This window comes from Podarcis tiliguerta (assembly GCF_965153285.1).
Source record: "Podarcis tiliguerta genome assembly, chromosome: 11".
NCBI lineage: Eukaryota > Metazoa > Chordata > Lepidosauria > Squamata > Lacertidae > Podarcis > Podarcis tiliguerta.
In genome coordinates, this window is record NC_139544.1 from 37,001,281 (window position 1) to 37,018,272 (window position 16,992).

A 16,992-nucleotide genomic window follows, 5' to 3' on the forward strand; every position below is an offset into this window, starting at 1 on the left:
AAGCAATATCCTGTCCCTAGAATTTGCAAATAACTATCAAGGCTGCCACTGAACAGGTTGAGTCCTACTGCCTGAATTCAATACTAAAAGAGATGGGCCTTATCTATGCATATTTATTGCACTGTATCCAAGAATTGCGAATGGACTTCAGAATCTTGTCTACTCTAATACATTTACCTCGCAAGTACTGATAAAAGGTTAACAATTAGCTCTTTCTGCATACAGACAAATCCTTGATTTGTTAACCAGGGTTTGTACAAATATCGTACTTGCCAAGTCACAATGAGTTCTTAACACTAAGAACCGCTTCGTACATTATGTTTTTAAGAAAATTCCATGAGATTTTGTTAACATGAAAATGAAAGGTGAGCGCATAACATGCAAACAGACAAACGTTTTCAACTAGATATGTGTGCCAGGGAAACAGGACTATGCGGCAGATCTTTGCTATGTGTACAAAGCAGATCCAAAAGGAATGTGTGTGTGTTTCTGCAGGGCTCAAAAAAAGTATGCAAGTCTTGTCTAAAGGTCCGATTTTTGGTATATTATGCCTCCCATAACCTACCCTTGGAGGAAACAAAAATTACCACTGTTAATGAATTCTGCATTTGCAAAAAAAAAAAAAAGTTTACATTCATACCTTGTGCTATGGAAATCATTTCATTGTAAACAGATGCTGGAATGACGGGATTTGGCAAGTCCACAAAGTACCTCTTCAAAGCATCTGATAAAACCTGCAGATCGAGGGCTTCAAAATCCACTGCAGAAAAATCTGAGAGAGGAAGAGACAGGTCCCAGTCATGCTTTGCCTCTGGAGCATGTTCAGTCTGCCTGCCACCACCCCTACCGTTTTCTTGATCATGCAAAACAGAAAGCAATGCTTGCATCTCAATTTGGTTTATAATGAACCATTTGTAGCAAACAAGGCACCCAAAATGTGCTTTTATTTATTTATTTCGATCCATAAGGCTACCCAAGTCAGCTTACTTAAAATAACACGCGACACAACATCACTGAGGCTGCTTCTACCCGGTTTCATGCAAGTCATTGCTCTGGGGTAGCATACCCCCAATTTCCTACAGGGCTATAGGTCTTATTATACTATCCAAGGGCAGATAGGGAGCTACTGTGCATTGGCTGAGCTGCTTAGTAATGGCAGTGTTCTGTTCTGTTGCCTGGGCGTTCTGTTGCCTGGATGTTCTGTTGCCTGGGTGTGCGGTTCTTACTGCCCTCCCCCTAGGACTCCATACCTTTTACAACTATCTAAAAAAGGAGCTCTTCACAGAGGTTCAATTTTATGTAGAACACATGTAAGAGACATTGCAGAAAGACAATGTACTGTAAAAGCTCTGCTTCTTAATGTAAGAAGTTTGGCAATCACATCCCATGCCCCCCCTCTAATGCCAAGTTTGTCTACAGAAAGTAATGGCAACAGGCCGCTAAGAGAGAGCATGGCGAATCTGCACACTGGTGAGCAATTTTTTTTTTTAAAAAAAGCAATATATAATAAGCAAGAACCTTTACAAACATAGTGAATGCCTTTGCATTATTCACCTGTAAGGCCATTCAAGGAATCATGAATGAAAAGGAAAATACATTGCCACACCATACAAATAACATACAAAAGTATACTCGAGTCAAGGAGATCTGTCCAAAGCCCACCAGGAGACTTCGTTGCTTTGATATACCTCTCACTAATGGGGCAATATGAGTAGATTGTTTTAGGCCTTCTAAGAGTTCAAGGTATTTTTAACTGAGCTCTGTTTTACATACTAATATTTTGTGTAAACAGTAGCACAGTAAAGCATTACAACCAATGATAAGGCCAGAGTGAAAACAAGAAAATGTTTTATTGGCTGCTGCTGAAAGTTACTTTACATCTCTAAAATTTCAGATATATATTCAAATGCATATACACATATATGCATGTGTGTGTATATGTGTGCATGGGTGTGTGTGTGTGATCTGTGCATGCAGAACAAAATTATTAAATGGATGCAAAGTTTAAAAATATGTTTTCAGGTCCAAGAGAAATCCTCCTCGGACCCAGAAGATTTTAACAACTGTAGACTGGCTGTATCTGGAGTTTTACAGCATGTTTTCATCAATATTCTGATTACACAAGGCTCTATTTCTCATGTTTTGCTCAAGCAGATATAGTGATGGATGTACTGGATCGGTCCCTAGGGAATTCTCTCCCCAGGGAGGCCCACTGGAACCAACCTTACTATTGTTCTATTGCTTGTGTTTTCCTAGGCATTTGGGAATTTCCAACACTATGATATTGTGTTCTTATATCTCTTTTAATAATATTTATATGATTTTTTCATTGCATTTCTCGCTTTCTCTGTAAACTGCTCTGAGACTTCTTTTAGTGGGGAAGCCATGCATAAATCTTACCTTACCTAACCTAAGTTATAGCAGCATCCTCAGCCAATCATATTTCTTAAAAGCTATTGCCAACCAAGATATTTCCAAGTAGGCTTAATCCCAGGAATTTACGAAGTCAATGGGACCCGAGGTCAGTGAAAGCTAAGACTGTAACTGAATACCAATGGAATACACTGCTCTGCCATGTGTAAGTTTTACATGTTAAATTAATTTGTCCCATGTGAATAACCCTGAAATCTATTAATATTTGTACCTACCACACTCAGTAATTTGTCTCAATTCACCAGTACTGCTTGATCCATGTGACCTGTACAGCGTTGAACATTCCAGACCTTAAAAACAGAGCAGATTGGGTTTTTAAAACAAAGAAACAAGCACTCTCAAGCAAATCCTGTGGCTTTTTGTACATCGTATTTCACCCAAATGCCACTGCATAGCAGGAGTTTGCACATGCTTGTGTAATTACATTCTTAGTCTCTCACATCTAATTGCACCCCATGCAGGACATGTCTGCAAACAGCTAGCTGAGCAACACTACAAAAATATACCTTATCCAAATTCTTGACTTTGAAATTTGCATCAGGGCCAAACTAAACATGAAATGGAAGATCTATGATCAGTTCTGACTTTAAAACAAAACAAAACTTTAATACAATGGTACCTCGGTTTACATACGCTTCAGGTTACATACGCTTCAGGTTACAGACTCCGCTAACCCAGAAATAGTAACTCGGGTTAAGAATTTTGCTTCAGGATGAGAACAGAAATCATGTCCCTGCGGTGCGGCGGCAGCAGGAAACTCCATTAGCTAAAGTGGTGCTTCAGGTTAAGAACAATTTCAGGTTAAGAACGGACCTCCAGAACGAATTAAGTACTTAACCCGAGGTACCATTGTAGTTAGTTGGTGGAAGATGTTTCAACAGCATAAGAGTTGGGCACGATCCTTTAAGAAACGCTCCCAAACTCAGTGCCTGTATATTTTGAAACAGCCGTTCTCAGTACACGTACTACTTCCTTTCAATAAGAAGTGTTTGAAGTTGGTGACATTTAACAATGGCTGCATTTAAAGTAAACCAGTCATGAGAGCAAGAACTACACTTAAGAGATTGCAAACAATCAACCTTCAAACCGGCTGCCTTTTAACCTGCACCAATAGTCAGTCCTGTTTTAACTTCTAAACCTATGGAATAGCACTGCGGAGGTGAGGCTGACCAGTTGAAGAAGTCAGATGGAGAAAGGAACACACATACACAATAAATCCATGCTGGGATGGGAACAGTACAGTGACAGAAATGCTAGTCAAACTATAGAAGGAAAATTCATGTTTCATGATGGGAGGAAATTTCTCTCCTCTGGCAACATTCTTCAGCAAATGGGAAGGGCAAAGAAAGGTTTGCAGCAAGTTTGAATTTTGACACACACAGACGGAGAAGTGAGAGTTTCCACTGAAGTTTACTAACACGGAAGCACTCTGACGGCTGTTCTTCTTTCTAAGAAACTGACACAGCCTTAGCAATTGTGCTTTTTGCCTTATGAGTTTTTTTTCTCCAAAGTGTGATGTTGGTATATTTGTTTACAAACAGGGAATGCAAAAGACATTATTACTCTCCAGGACTCCCCGCCATTCAAAGTAAACCCAAACACTGTGCCTTGGCTTCTCACACCTGAGGGAAGCAGGGCCCCGTAAGGCAGCCTTTCCCAACCTAATGCTCTCCAGATGTTGTTGGGACTACAAATCCCATTATCCCTGACCATTCATTGGCTGGGTTCGATGGGAAATGTAGCCCAAAACACGAGGAGGGCACCAGGTTGGGGAAAAGCTGGTTTAATGCTCCCAAGCAGTTCCTACCTGTGGATCAACTACTCACTTCAAGGACAGAGTATTTGCTACCTGTTTGAAAACATTTCACATTTCTAGGGCTTTTCCAAATTTGTCTTTAGAGGTAATACATATTCATTCCAATATAGCTCAACAGCCAGTTACAAGGTGGCAAGCTGTTTAAGCTTCATTACTACTTTAATAAACCAAGTAGCCACAATTCAATCAGCATGCGACTGTATTATTATTATTATTATTATTATTATTATTATTATTATTATTATTACTTCTGGACCTTGGGTATAATTCCAACATCATTGGAAGCAAGCACATGAGTATTGTGCAAGACTAAGCATGACCTGATATGGCTCCTGACATTTAGGCCTGCCATTTGCAATTCAAAAATGTGAAGCTCAAAAGGGGTGGTATCCGAATGCCCAGGCACACAACAAAGTTATATTCTAGCCCTATGCCACCATATGCATACCTTTTCTTTCAATGGCTTCCACTAACTTGATAAGAAGAGGAGCCGCCTTTTCAGGTGGAGAAAACTGCTCTGAAAGATCTGGAAGTGTAAAAGCTGTAAAGGAAAGGAGAAATAAATAAAATATTTTTTTTTTAAATGAAGCAGCTGAGGTACAGTTAAGAGTTCATGAAAAGCATGAGATGTAATGCAGCTGGTTAAATTTTAAACACTGAACAAATTCCCTTTATCAGCTGGCAAAGTCTAGGCAAACAGTTTTCTCGTCAGCCCTTGCGTATTAGAACCATACATAATCACTTAGTTAAAAAGAAGACGTTTGAGTCCCAAATAATCAGGACATATTCAGCATAGTTTCAGTAGAAATTCTGCTGGCCTGGAATGAAACTTCAGAAACACATGCTACACCCTTTGCTATTTTGAACCACTTATCACTACAATATGAATTTTCTCATGCAATAGTGAATAAATAATATGCATCCTTATATTTCTATAACTCTTTCACTGCAAAGGGCTCAAGTCATGTTGCATCAATGCACACTCATTTCTGAGTAACATAAAGGAAAGTCATGAACATTATCCAGATCTGTGTCTAGCCCATGTGTGACAGCCATGCACAAGTGTTTTAGTGGATGGGAATAGCAACCATGTCACAGGAGTGCTTAGGGGGTCACTGTGCCACTATCAACTTCTTGCAAAAAAAGAAGAAGAAGAAGCAACCTTATATTGAATGCTATCCCTGCCAGCATGGCATATTTCCATGGCTAGCTAAAACAGAGTATAAGAGCAGTGATGGACCCTGCTGGGTGAAAGATGGTCCAGAGTTTTGAACTGGCTGCCATGAGCAATGAAAACATGCACCCAAATATGCTGCGGATGTAATAAATAGGATACAGTGGTACCTCGGGTTAAGTACTTAATTCGTTCCGGAGGTCCGTACTTAACCTGAAACTGTTCTTAACCTGAAGCACCACTTTAGCTAATGGGGCCTCCTGCTGCTGCCGTGCTGCCGGAGCACAATTTCTGTTCTCATCCTGAAGCAAAATTCTTAACCTTAACCAGGCTTAACGGAGTCTGTAACCTGAAGCGTATGTAACCTGAAGCGTATGTAACCTGAGGTACCACTGTAGTTGCTGTACGGTGGTTCATGGAAAGAGCATAGTAGTTTGAAACAGGCATCCAGTTTTGTGATCGTGGACACACCAAAATAGCAACTGGAGCTCTTCATTGGGGCAACCTTTTGAGAAGTCTTGACATGCCTTCTTTGTTTCAATTTTCAGTATAACTGATGAAGGAAGCCTGTTGGGCATGGCGACGCAGAGCTCTGTACCACAGGGCACCACTGGAATGTGACCATTAATCAATGATAAATCAGAGCCTCACCACTTCTGCTGCTGAGGGGGAGGCATTCTGGAGTGCAGCACTGCCGCTTGTCTTCCCCACCCAAGGGGAGAAGCAAAGCGAGTGGCAACAGTTGGAGGAGCACTCAGGCTCCTGCAGAGTTTGGTGAGAACTGGGACATGGCAGGTGTGGTAATTCCCGTTTCACCTCAGGTGGCGAAATGGGACAGGCTGCCCCTGTGCGGAATTGCACCAGTCTTCCATTCTGGGTCCATTTGCACTGGGAAGTCCAGATGGGAGATACAGAGGCGTCTGTGTTCATTGCTCCTCGTCAAGTTCCTGAGGCCTTTCTGTCCTTAAAAGACACTTGCACCTGCTTTTCCTCACACTGCATATACAGCATAACCAATACTCAAACTCGCTTGACCCCACCACCCACTTTTTCTGTCGCTAAAAAGACTCTTTAAGGCCAGTATGCTTGCTTCCCTCACAATCTGTAATCTCCCTGAAAAGACACGTGCAGCCTCCCCAGGGAAAAGGGTTCAGAATGGAGGTGCACTTGACTGGCGACAGGCACAGGGAAGTCTGTGTTGTCATCAAGTCCACATCATAGCACTTGCTATGAAGTTGCATACAGTGGTACCTCGGGTTACATACACTTCAGATTACATACACTTCAGGTTACAGACTCTGCTAACCCAGAAATAGTGCCTCATTAAGAACTTTACTTCAGTATGAGAACAGAAATTGTGCTCTGGCGGCATGGCAGTAGCAGGAGGCCCCATTAGCTAAAGTGGTGCTTCAGGTTAAGAACAGTTTCGGGTTAAGAACGGACCTCCGGAACAAATTAAGTACTTAACCCAAGGTACCACTGTATTTGATACCTCTTACTCTTTTCTTCCCCTGTCCTCCATAGGCTGCACAGATGCATGATCACATATGTCCGCACACACATACACACCCTAGGGTTCCATACAAAGCCTGCGCATGTTTCCCTGTGTCAACATGTGCTCTACACTAGTGTAGAACTCTTGTGTACTTCAAAACAGAACACAGCTGAATGTGCAAAATCTATACAACCTTCTTATAACAAAATGCAATGGAACAGAAAGCTCTGGACTTGACCAGCCGCGTACCTTCTTTCTTTTTGCCCACCCCCTTCTGTGATTTCTAGAAGAACTATAAAAATACTGCATTTTTTAAAAAGATCAGAAACTTCCTCTTAACAGTAGTTCTTTGAATATGCCACAATTACTAGGAAATCCAGAGTACAAGAATCTGAAGATGATTTCCTTGAAGTGCTCTTTGTGAAATGTGTCCGGCAGAAGAATGAACTCTGTGAAAAGAACATTCACTCCCATCCTAGCATGGTGGAGCCAGCAGTAGTCAATCTTACATTTGTCAACAAGCAATCATGTTATAAAAGTTTAGAAGAAGCTCTGCCAATTTTGGGGAATCTGATCATGGTGAAAGATATCCATGCATAAAACACCTTGCTGTATTTTTACAAGTACTTGTACTTTTATAACTACATAAGTGTTCAATCACTGTGGCGTTTAGAAATGCATGCATGCATGGCCATGTGTATGTCGGTTTTCTGCACAAAAATATCTGCACTGAAAATAGCTGTGCACAAAGCAGTTCTGAGGGAGGCACGCGGCAGAATGAAAAATTCAGCTCACTGCCTTCTCTCTCTTACTCCCTCTAGCGGTTTCTGTAAGGAAAGCAAATTGCATTTTCCACCCGCCCACCACAATTCCTTTGAGCCTAGTTGTCCCATCCTAGATCAGAAGTAAATTAGGAATGCTGTATCAAGTATTTTGATGTTTTAGAAGAGAGGCTTCTCTTGTCTTATATTTTGCAGTCAGAAAAATAGGCTGCTGCGGAGCTAGAAATGCTCTTGCAATCAATTGGGTTTGCTACATAAAATATAATTTTGAGGGCTGCAACATGCCCTATCCTATGCACATTCCCAATGGGACTTACCCCCATGTAGACAAATCAGTTAAAGCTGCCTGAAAATCTACCAATCAGTGTTCGAAACTCCCATTGTTCTAGGCACATTTTGTGACAGGGAATTCCATGTGCACGAGCAGATTCTGAGACCATGTGAAAAATGAACATACAGTGGTACCTCGGGTTAAGTACTTAATTCGTTCCGGAGGTCTGTTCTTAACCTGAAACTGTTCTTAACCTGAAGCACCACATTAGCTAATGGGGCCTCCTGCTGCTGCCGCGCCACCGGAGCACAATTTCTGTTCTCATCCTGAAGCAAAGTTCTTAACCTGAAGCACTATTTCTGGGTTCTGGAGTCTGTAACCTGAAGCATATGTAACCTGAAGCGTATGTAACCAAAGGTACCACTGTAATATTTTAGCTGCAGTTCATTCATTTTCAGCTTTGTATTCTTGTTATAAAAAAGCACACCTAGACATTGCGTTCTTGCACCCATAACCTAGGTTTAAGGTGCCATTTAGCTCCTAGCTCTCATATCTCAGTTTCTAACACTGCCATTAATTGAGCAGCGTTTAAAACATATGTAAGCTGGAAATGGCCACTAGAACAGGGATTCTCCATGCTCTCTCAGAAAAGAGAGAATGACTCTCCTAAGATAATATGAAAAAGGTGGAACAGGAAAAAGAATCTAGTATGGTATATGACTACTTCACAACTGTTTTTACATATGCAAATTTAACTGATAAATCATAGGTAAACCAACCAATATCATAAAGTTAAAAAAGATTTATTTAATTGGGTGACAGCCCTGATTCTTTGAAGCCAAATACCACCTCACTGATTCAAACAAACTGCCAATCATAACTTTAATGAAATTAGTTAAATTCTATATAAACTGATGGGGAGGGGAAACCCCTTAACGCTGTAATGTGATGAAGTGATGAGTGACCAAAGCGCATCACCAACAACCCTGACACAACGACCCTCTCTTAATAGTAGTGGGATTCGTAGTTCTTGTAGCCGTGAGCTGCTCTGTTCTGCGATGCTCCTGTATAAAATTCCCATACCATTATACTGCAATTGGTACTTTCGAGAGTAAACTTTCCACCTTTGGCACAAAACTGAAAATTACAGTCATTTAGGGTGTTTTTTAAAAAAATAAAAAAAGACCTCAGGAAACAGTTGTCTGCCAAACTAAACACTTTACAACATTCTTAGAACTAAGTACCATTTTACAAGATTTACACAGAAGGAAGCCAGGTTTGTTCGTGGTGCTTTAATTTTTTTATATATATTTTTTAAAGAAAGCTGACATGCTACAGCAACAAAACGGAATGGAAGCAAGTATTCCAGCTACCACTGCCAAAACAAGCTCTGAATATGGATTAGTGGTAATAGAGCAGAGGACTGAACATGTATCAAAAGGATTATGGCAAGAAACAAGCCCCCACCACCCCCACCCCACCCATCTCAACACACAATTTTCAATGGACACAGAGAAATAACGAAACTTGACAAGCAGCCTGCAATCTGTACCTGACTTCAAAACTATCTTCTGCTTTGATGTGTGCTTCACGGCACAAAGGTTTGGAGAGCCAAGTCCACTCTTAAGAATCTGGGCAACTTTGCAGATCCCTTTGCTACAATCCAGTATCAATTTTTCACTTAAAGTAATCATTTTAACGTTCACGTTCAGACCAAGTGCGCCCTTTGGGTTTTATTTTGAAGCCCGCTGCCCCCAGTGTTTAAAAGTTGCCAGGGGTTTGTCTTCAAAGAGCCTTCTTCCCCGGTCATTAGGCATTTATCCCAGGTTAAAAGGAGGCTTCTGGTGACATGCGAGAAATGCTGGATTTTCCACTCCTTCTATTTTTACCTTGCCACCGGCCATAACCAATCAGAGGAAACAGAAGCCGAGATTCCCTCCAATCCAAACGCTCTCCCCCTCTTGTTAATAGAGACATGCCTGAACAGCATTTAGCAACAGCAACGTGTGTGAGCAGACGACACATACCTTGCAACTGAGCACTGCCAACAGAGCTATGAGCTGCAAGACGAAACCAGCACACAGCTGCACTTTTTGCAGGAGTTCTCAGTAAAAAGAGATTTTCAGAGTTATTACCTGGCAAAGACCTATGGAAAGTTAAAGCTGGAAGGTTGGCTCTGCAAGCCTCTGAGCCAAACCTTTCATTACTGCTAGAGGAAGCATGAAAGTGCATAGAACCAAAATTATAACCTAACCTGCCCTTTAAAATGTAATAAGATACACTATTGAAAAAGCTGGGGGGACGGGACTCATTTACTAGAAGGTATCCAGGAGACTATGGTCTAACATTACAGTTAAAATCAAAGCCTGAGTAATTTTACCTTTTCTTTTCTCCTAGATTTTCTCAGCACCGGGTCCAATGAAGGCCTAATGGCTACAGCAGTTCCAGGCTGGCATAGCTCACAGCACATTTCTGCCTGCCTCCTTCAACTTCCAACACCAGCATAATGGATGGGGCTGTGGATACAATGGTGGCTATCACCCCAACATGGCCTGCTGCTGCCTGGTCACAGTCTGAATTGCTCTGTTGGTATTTTATGAGGCGGTCCAAAGGCGGAGATTATAGAATCACAGAGTTGTAGAGTTGGAAAGGACCACAAGGGCCGTATTTTCCAAACCCCTGCAATGCAGGAATCTTCTGTCCAACATGGGGCTCAAACTCAGGACCCCGGGATTAAGACTTTCATGCTCCACCAACTGAGCTATGTATGTAGGTGGCTGGATCCTTTTATTTGTGTTCAGTGTGAGTTTCACATGTACTCAATCAAAAGATTAATTCCTTACCATGCTTTTAGTTTAAAAAAAAAAATTGCACTCAAATTATACACACTTTCTGCTAAAATGTATGTTTCATATGCTTTTCACTGCACTTCTTGCATTTTTAATTCTGTGAAGTATGCATTTTATGAGAATATTTTGAGCAGAAATAGCACCACGAAATTCTGAGAACTGTGTAATCTGAATGACCGCTGCATTTTAATCCACATTTCACTCCTGGGGTGGAAAATTAAAACGTGGACCAATGAATTTCTCTTCCTTCCTTATCACAAGGATTGGTGTTGGTATTGTCTTATCTTTTCTAACTTTAAAACGAAGCCATAGTTTAGCGACAGAACAACGGCAGCCCAACTGCTACTGTGGGGTGCACTAGTGTAGTGTGATGTTGTGTTGTTAGCAGCACATTGTATGAAAACAAGATGGTTGCCCCCCCATGGGGTGATGACAGAAAACCTCAAAAAACAATTAGTAAGTAATACAGTCGCCCCCGCCTAGATTCCAGACCACTTCTGCCCTCTCCCCCATATTTTGTCTGTTCCAAGGTCTAGTGCAGAGCTTTCCAAACTGTATGTCATGACACATTAGTGCAGGCTTCCTCAACCTCGGCCCTCCAGATATTTTTGGCCTACAACTCCCATGATCCCTAGCTAGTAGGACCAGTGGTCAGGGATGATGGGAATTGTAGTCTCAAAACATCTGGAGGGGCGAGGTTGAGGAAGCCTGCATTAGTGTGTTGGCTGTAGTGTGTAGGTGTGTTGTGCGAATTCCCCCCGCCCTGCCCTGCTCCTGCAGCTGGAAAGGGGTTAGTTTAATCTCCAGTTTGCTAGTAAAACTAAATTACTGTGTCGCAAAATGATGCATGTCTAAAAAGTGTGTCAGCAGCATGAAAAGTTTGGAAAGCTCTGGTCTAGTGAGATGGGAGGGTTGGGTGTGCGCAGTGGTGCAACAACTGTTCATTTGGATGGCATCTGTTCCAAAGAATTGCTTTCTAAGCAACATAATGTAAATATTTATATTTGTAAAAATGATGCATTTATATTTCGCACATTATATCATTTTAAGCTGCTTTAATAAGGTGTATACGCCATCTGTGGTATGAATATGTGTTGTGAGCACCTCCATACCCTCCAAAAGAAAATGTGGCTTTAAAACTTTAGGGAAAAGCTTGCATGGGGAAATACTGCTTACCAACAACTTACCAAAGACTTCATCCAAAAACTTGATTATAAACTAAGTTGGACATACACTCTCACAACAGGCTAATTCAATCCCAGCCCACTACCCAGAAAGCTCTCATTTACCAGTATTTTTAAACAAAATAAAAAATGATATGCTAGAAAATGTCTTCCTCTCCCCTCTCCCTTGTTAAAGAAAAAAGAAAAATAATCCTCAGCACAACAACGCAAGGGGTTCCTATAATACAAAACAAAAATAGATTCTGAGGGGGAAGTTAACTGGATTTAAAAACAAAACAAAACTGGCTTAGAATCACACTAGCAAGATGCATCTCCCCAAATTGCTGGTTCTGAGCCAACATTTTGCAATAATAGGCCACGGTGCTTCTTTATTAAAGTTTAATTATTATAACAAGGGCTGTAAATTGTATGTCAGCGCTCAATTTAATATGTAGCGAAGCCATGCTATCTCGTGTTAAAAGGAAGCGATATTGTCTGTGTGGGAGGGAGGAGTTTGTACATTATGTTCTATCAGATTAGGCTTTGGTAACTTTATGAATTATGAGCTGTCATCCACTTTTTCATCTGCCACAGAATATACTTCTTGGAATTGGGAACTATAAATAAGACAGCAGATGTTTTTAGTTGGCTCCAACTGGAACTCTCTCTCTCTCTAAAAAAAAAAATGCCTGTAGTTAAATCGTCCTCTTATATTGTACTCCCCTCTACGGGCTGCTTTTGAAGCACACAATATTTTATATAAAGGCCACAACACCTTTTTCAACCTGCCTTCTGTTTAGAAATGCCATGTTTAGTGTAGAACTGGTAGTTCAAGGTGCTGACAAAACTTTAGTGGCACTGGAGTAATAGTTTAGCTTGTAAGATCCTTAGAGCTGGGAACTATCTTCTTTTTGCTTGTGCTACTGTAGAAAAACACCGTCTAAAGCAATAGCATGCTGTGGAAGTAGTAATAATAATAATAATAATAATAATACACACTGGCATTATTTTTCCTTGTTGAACAGCAACTACAGAAATGCATTTTCTAATTACACTAAAGACAAAGCAGGATATGGACAATATCCCCTAATTGCTTTATCTCTCTCACGCTCTTTTAGCCTGATGGCCCTAGCAGTACCTAATGTAGACTGTCTGTTAGTCCCGCTTTACAAAGGGCAGTCTTCTTTTTGAAGGAGTCCTCTGTTTTGACCTAGTCCGGTTTCAAGACAAATAACCCTAAAACAGGGGCATGGAAATTATTGCATGCACAGTAGTCTGACAGTAGCAGCCACCTGGACACAGGGTTCCCCCTCCCCCCTCCCAATGTCAATAAGTATTGGCTTTCTATTTAAATTATAGTCCTAATTTTAAAATTGGCACCACAGGGGTCTGTGGCTCAACATAGCACCGTACACTGACTGGCAGTGGCTTTGCAGGGTTTCAGTTTGAGGACATTCTTGTCCTACCTGGAGATGGCCTGTGATTTTCTGCAAGCAAAACAGATACTCTTGTCTTTTGTCCTCTTTTTTGGGGTGATGTGTAAGTGGTCACTGTAGCATAATTCATTTACTTATTTCATTTATAACTGGCATTTAAAACTACAGTCCTACATGTTCTCTCCAAAAGTGTTATCTTCACTGAGGTGTAACCTAAGAGATTGACTGGGGTTACTTTTGGCTAGTAAAATATGTAGTATCTTGCCAGTTTGGTACCCAAGTGAGACATGCAAAAGATATTTTGCCCGAACCCTGCAAAGGCCAACCTTGCCGTGGCCTGTACAGTGGTACCTTGGGTTACAGACGCTTCAGGTTACAGACTCCGCTAACCCAGAATTAGTACCTCGGGTTAAGAACTTTGCCCCAGGATGAGAACAGAAATCGTGTGGTGGGGGCGCTGCGGCAGTGGGAGGCCCTATTAGTTAAAGTGGTACCTCAGGTTAAGAACAGTTTCAGGTTAAGAACAGACCTCCGGAACGAATTAAGTTCTTAACTAGAGGTACCACTGTATTGCATTGTGTTAAAAATGGAACAAGTACCATGTAATGTTGTTAAATCTTTGCCAAAAGAAGAAAGAATTTTCAGTGCCTAGAGAGCAATTAACAACAACATTAACAATAACCCACCCACTCCCACAACACTTTGCATGCAGAAGTTCCCATGTTTAACTCCAGGTATCTCGTTGTATGGCTGGAAGGACTCCTGGCTGAAGCCATGAGCTAGATGAGCAAATGGGTTTGACTCGGTATAAAGCATCTTTCTACTGTATGTTCCTAAGTTCATTAGAGATGGTCAGCACCAGTTACAGGGCCAAATTTCTCAAAATGCTTAGAAGGGATACCATTAAGGAGAGGAAATGCAGAGCAGCAAAATCTACTGGAAACAATGTAATGTAATGTAAGAGTTAAGTGATCTTATAACTATGCGATTGCTTTGAAGTTACTCTTCACCTCAGGGTGTCAGTATTTTCCACAAAAACCTTAGATCAGTCTCCTGCACAACAGCAGGCCATTATGCTATAAGCAGCATTATGCTGCAGAGATCTCTTTTAAGTCTCTAGTTATTCCTTAATTATAGGCTAAAACTGATGCTTTAACTTTTTTTTATTAAAAAGTAATCCATGCCTTTTTTCTAATCTGTGCAGTTCCATGAGAGCATTGCATTTATCCCTGAAGTGTTACATTATTTTGTATTTTACCTTTTACTACATTGTAAACGGGACGCGGGTGGCGCTGTGGGTAAAACCTCAGCGCCTAGGACTTGCCGATCGCATGGTCGGCGGTTCGAATCCCCGCAGCGGGGTGCGCTCCCGTCGTTCGGTCCCAGCGCCTGCCAACCTAGCAGTTCGAAAGCACCCCCGGGTGCAAGTAGATAAATAGGGACCGCTTACCAGCGGGAAGGTAAACGGCGTTCCGTGTGCTGCGCTGGCTCGCCAGATGCAGCTTGTCATGCTGGCCACGTGACCCGGAAGTGTCTGCGGACAGCACTGGCTCTCGGCCTATAGAGTGAGATGAGCGCACAACCCTAGAGTCTGGCAAGACTGGCCCGTATGGGCAGGGGTACCTTTACCTTTACCTTTTTTTGTCCAGAAATTAAACAGGTTTTGACTAATCATGTGAGTAGGGGAACAGAAATGGATTTTAATCGATTTATTTTATATAGTATTCTTTTACAGATTGGCTCATTACCACTTATATTGTCCAAAGTGGGCTTCTATATGAAGAGTTGAAGTCTTATCACCCATTCAAGCAAAAAGAGGCAAGATTCATAATGGTAGCTTCAGATTATCAGAAAACATTGAGGAAACTTGACTGTAAACATTTATTGTCAATGTACGCATTTGTTCTTGGGTTCCTACTATGTATCCATTTTGTTTGTACTATTAAGCCATTTAGCTCCCTATTTTATTTCTCATACAAGGGAGATGAAGCAAATACCTTTCTTCCAAATTAGCACCTCATATTCAGAAGACGAAATGTTTTGTGTGTGCCTAATTTAACGACATAATGAAGAATTTATTCCACACAGAAAATTGGGTAGGTCTCCAACCATGCACATAAGCATATGCTGTATGTATTTGTGACAATGTCTGGTCTTATTTCATATTGGCACTCTGACAACAAGCTGTCACTCGTAACAGGAGTTAACACCGTGACATTTCACACTGCTCTGCAAATTCATTTGTCATCTGTTAAGATACCTATGACAAGTTTTGGCAATCATTTTATAGTGAGCTATTTTCAGTCTGGTTTCGTTTTTTAAAAGGACAGCTTTGTTTACATCGAAATGATTAAAATCACATAAGCAGGGTGGAGAAACAGTGGTCCTCAATATGTTGCTGAACTACAACTGCTATCATTTCTGAGCACTGGCCACAGCTGGCTAGGGCTGAGGGCAGCTGTAGTTCACCACCATTTGGAGGGTCTTAGGTTACCAATAGGGGACAGGGACTAATTCATATAATTGATTTAATGCAGGTTTCTTGCTTGCAATTATATCAAGAAAACCACCCCTTGCCCGTCTGTGAACATCTAACTATCTGGAATTTCAAAACTCTGCCAGTAGAGAAAGCTCATCTCTTTTCTAACACAAAAACTAAAGCTGCCAGCATTTAACAATCCCAAGATTTCTAGTATCAGCAAACAGTTCCTTGCATGTTCTGTTTACACAGCATCATACAACATGGCACTATGCCAGACCCACAAGGAAGCCCATGCAATACAGACAGGAGATGTTTAGGCCAGAATGCTCAATGAGGACTTTTTCATTACATAAAGCAGCCCTACTTGTACGGAGAACTTAAGATCTACGTACAGTATTTGAATTCTGGTAAACAGGAAATGATGTGTGTGTGTGTGTGTGTGAGAGAGAGAGAGAGAGAGAGAGAGAGAGAGAGAGAGAGAGAGAGAGAGCGCTGTGTCTCAACTAGGTCTGGTAACCTTTTCTTCTAATAGGCCAGTGCACTTATTCCTAAAATAACTGAAGGCAACACCGGCCACAGCACCTGAGCATGTACTTTGCACACGATTTTTTATTACACTGAATCCACACAGGCAGTTAGAACAAGTTGTACCCTAATTAGCCGTTCCCTTGAATCTTACAGCAATGTACAAACATATGCACCAATTAAAGCTGCTTAAAACTGCGCTGATGTGGCAATTAATCTATTGCATCTCATATTGCTTTGCTGCAGAAAGAGAAGTAACCCTCTTATTTTCTTGTCCACCACATTTTCTTTCCTGTTCCCCGCGTGCTGTTTTGTTTTTTAAAGACACTTAACATTGCAGGCCTCTCCATGTCTACGCATAAGTAAGATCCACTGAGTTTGATGGGACTTACTCTCAGGTAAGGGCATCTAGGATTTCAGCCAGTCACTTCCCTTATACTGGATGCCTTGGTACTGTTTTCTATCTCTCTAGCCCAGGGGTCTGCAACCTTTAAGACAAAAAGAACCACTTGGACCCGTTTCCGAAGGGAAAAAAACTGGGACCCGCAAAACTCGTCATTATAAAA

The 16,992-nt window shown here is 41.3% G+C and overlaps 1 protein-coding gene and 1 long non-coding RNA gene across 4 annotated transcripts in view; one reads left to right on the plus strand and one right to left on the minus strand.

The window, feature by feature from the left end:
* PIK3R1 (phosphoinositide-3-kinase regulatory subunit 1) overlaps positions 1–16,992 on the minus strand; it is a 63,850-nt gene that overhangs the window by 20,305 nt on the left and 26,553 nt on the right. For 2 of the 3 annotated variants that reach the window (XM_083403959.1, XM_083403960.1), the window contains exons 3-5: positions 4,698–4,790; positions 2,649–2,723; positions 641–772 (exon numbers count right to left, since the gene is read on the minus strand). In XM_083403959.1, coding sequence (XP_083260085.1) covers positions 641–772; positions 2,649–2,723; positions 4,698–4,790 — 300 coding nt within the window. Of the gene's footprint in view, positions 1–640; positions 773–2,648; positions 2,724–4,697; positions 4,791–9,523; positions 10,003–16,992 lie in introns of those variants that run through there. The other variant, XM_083403961.1, reaches the window with a different exon arrangement.
* On the plus strand, positions 779–2,325 carry LOC310660130. The gene is made up of 2 exons (XR_014503222.1): positions 779–1,470; positions 2,023–2,325. It is a non-coding gene; the product is annotated as an uncharacterized lncRNA (long non-coding RNA).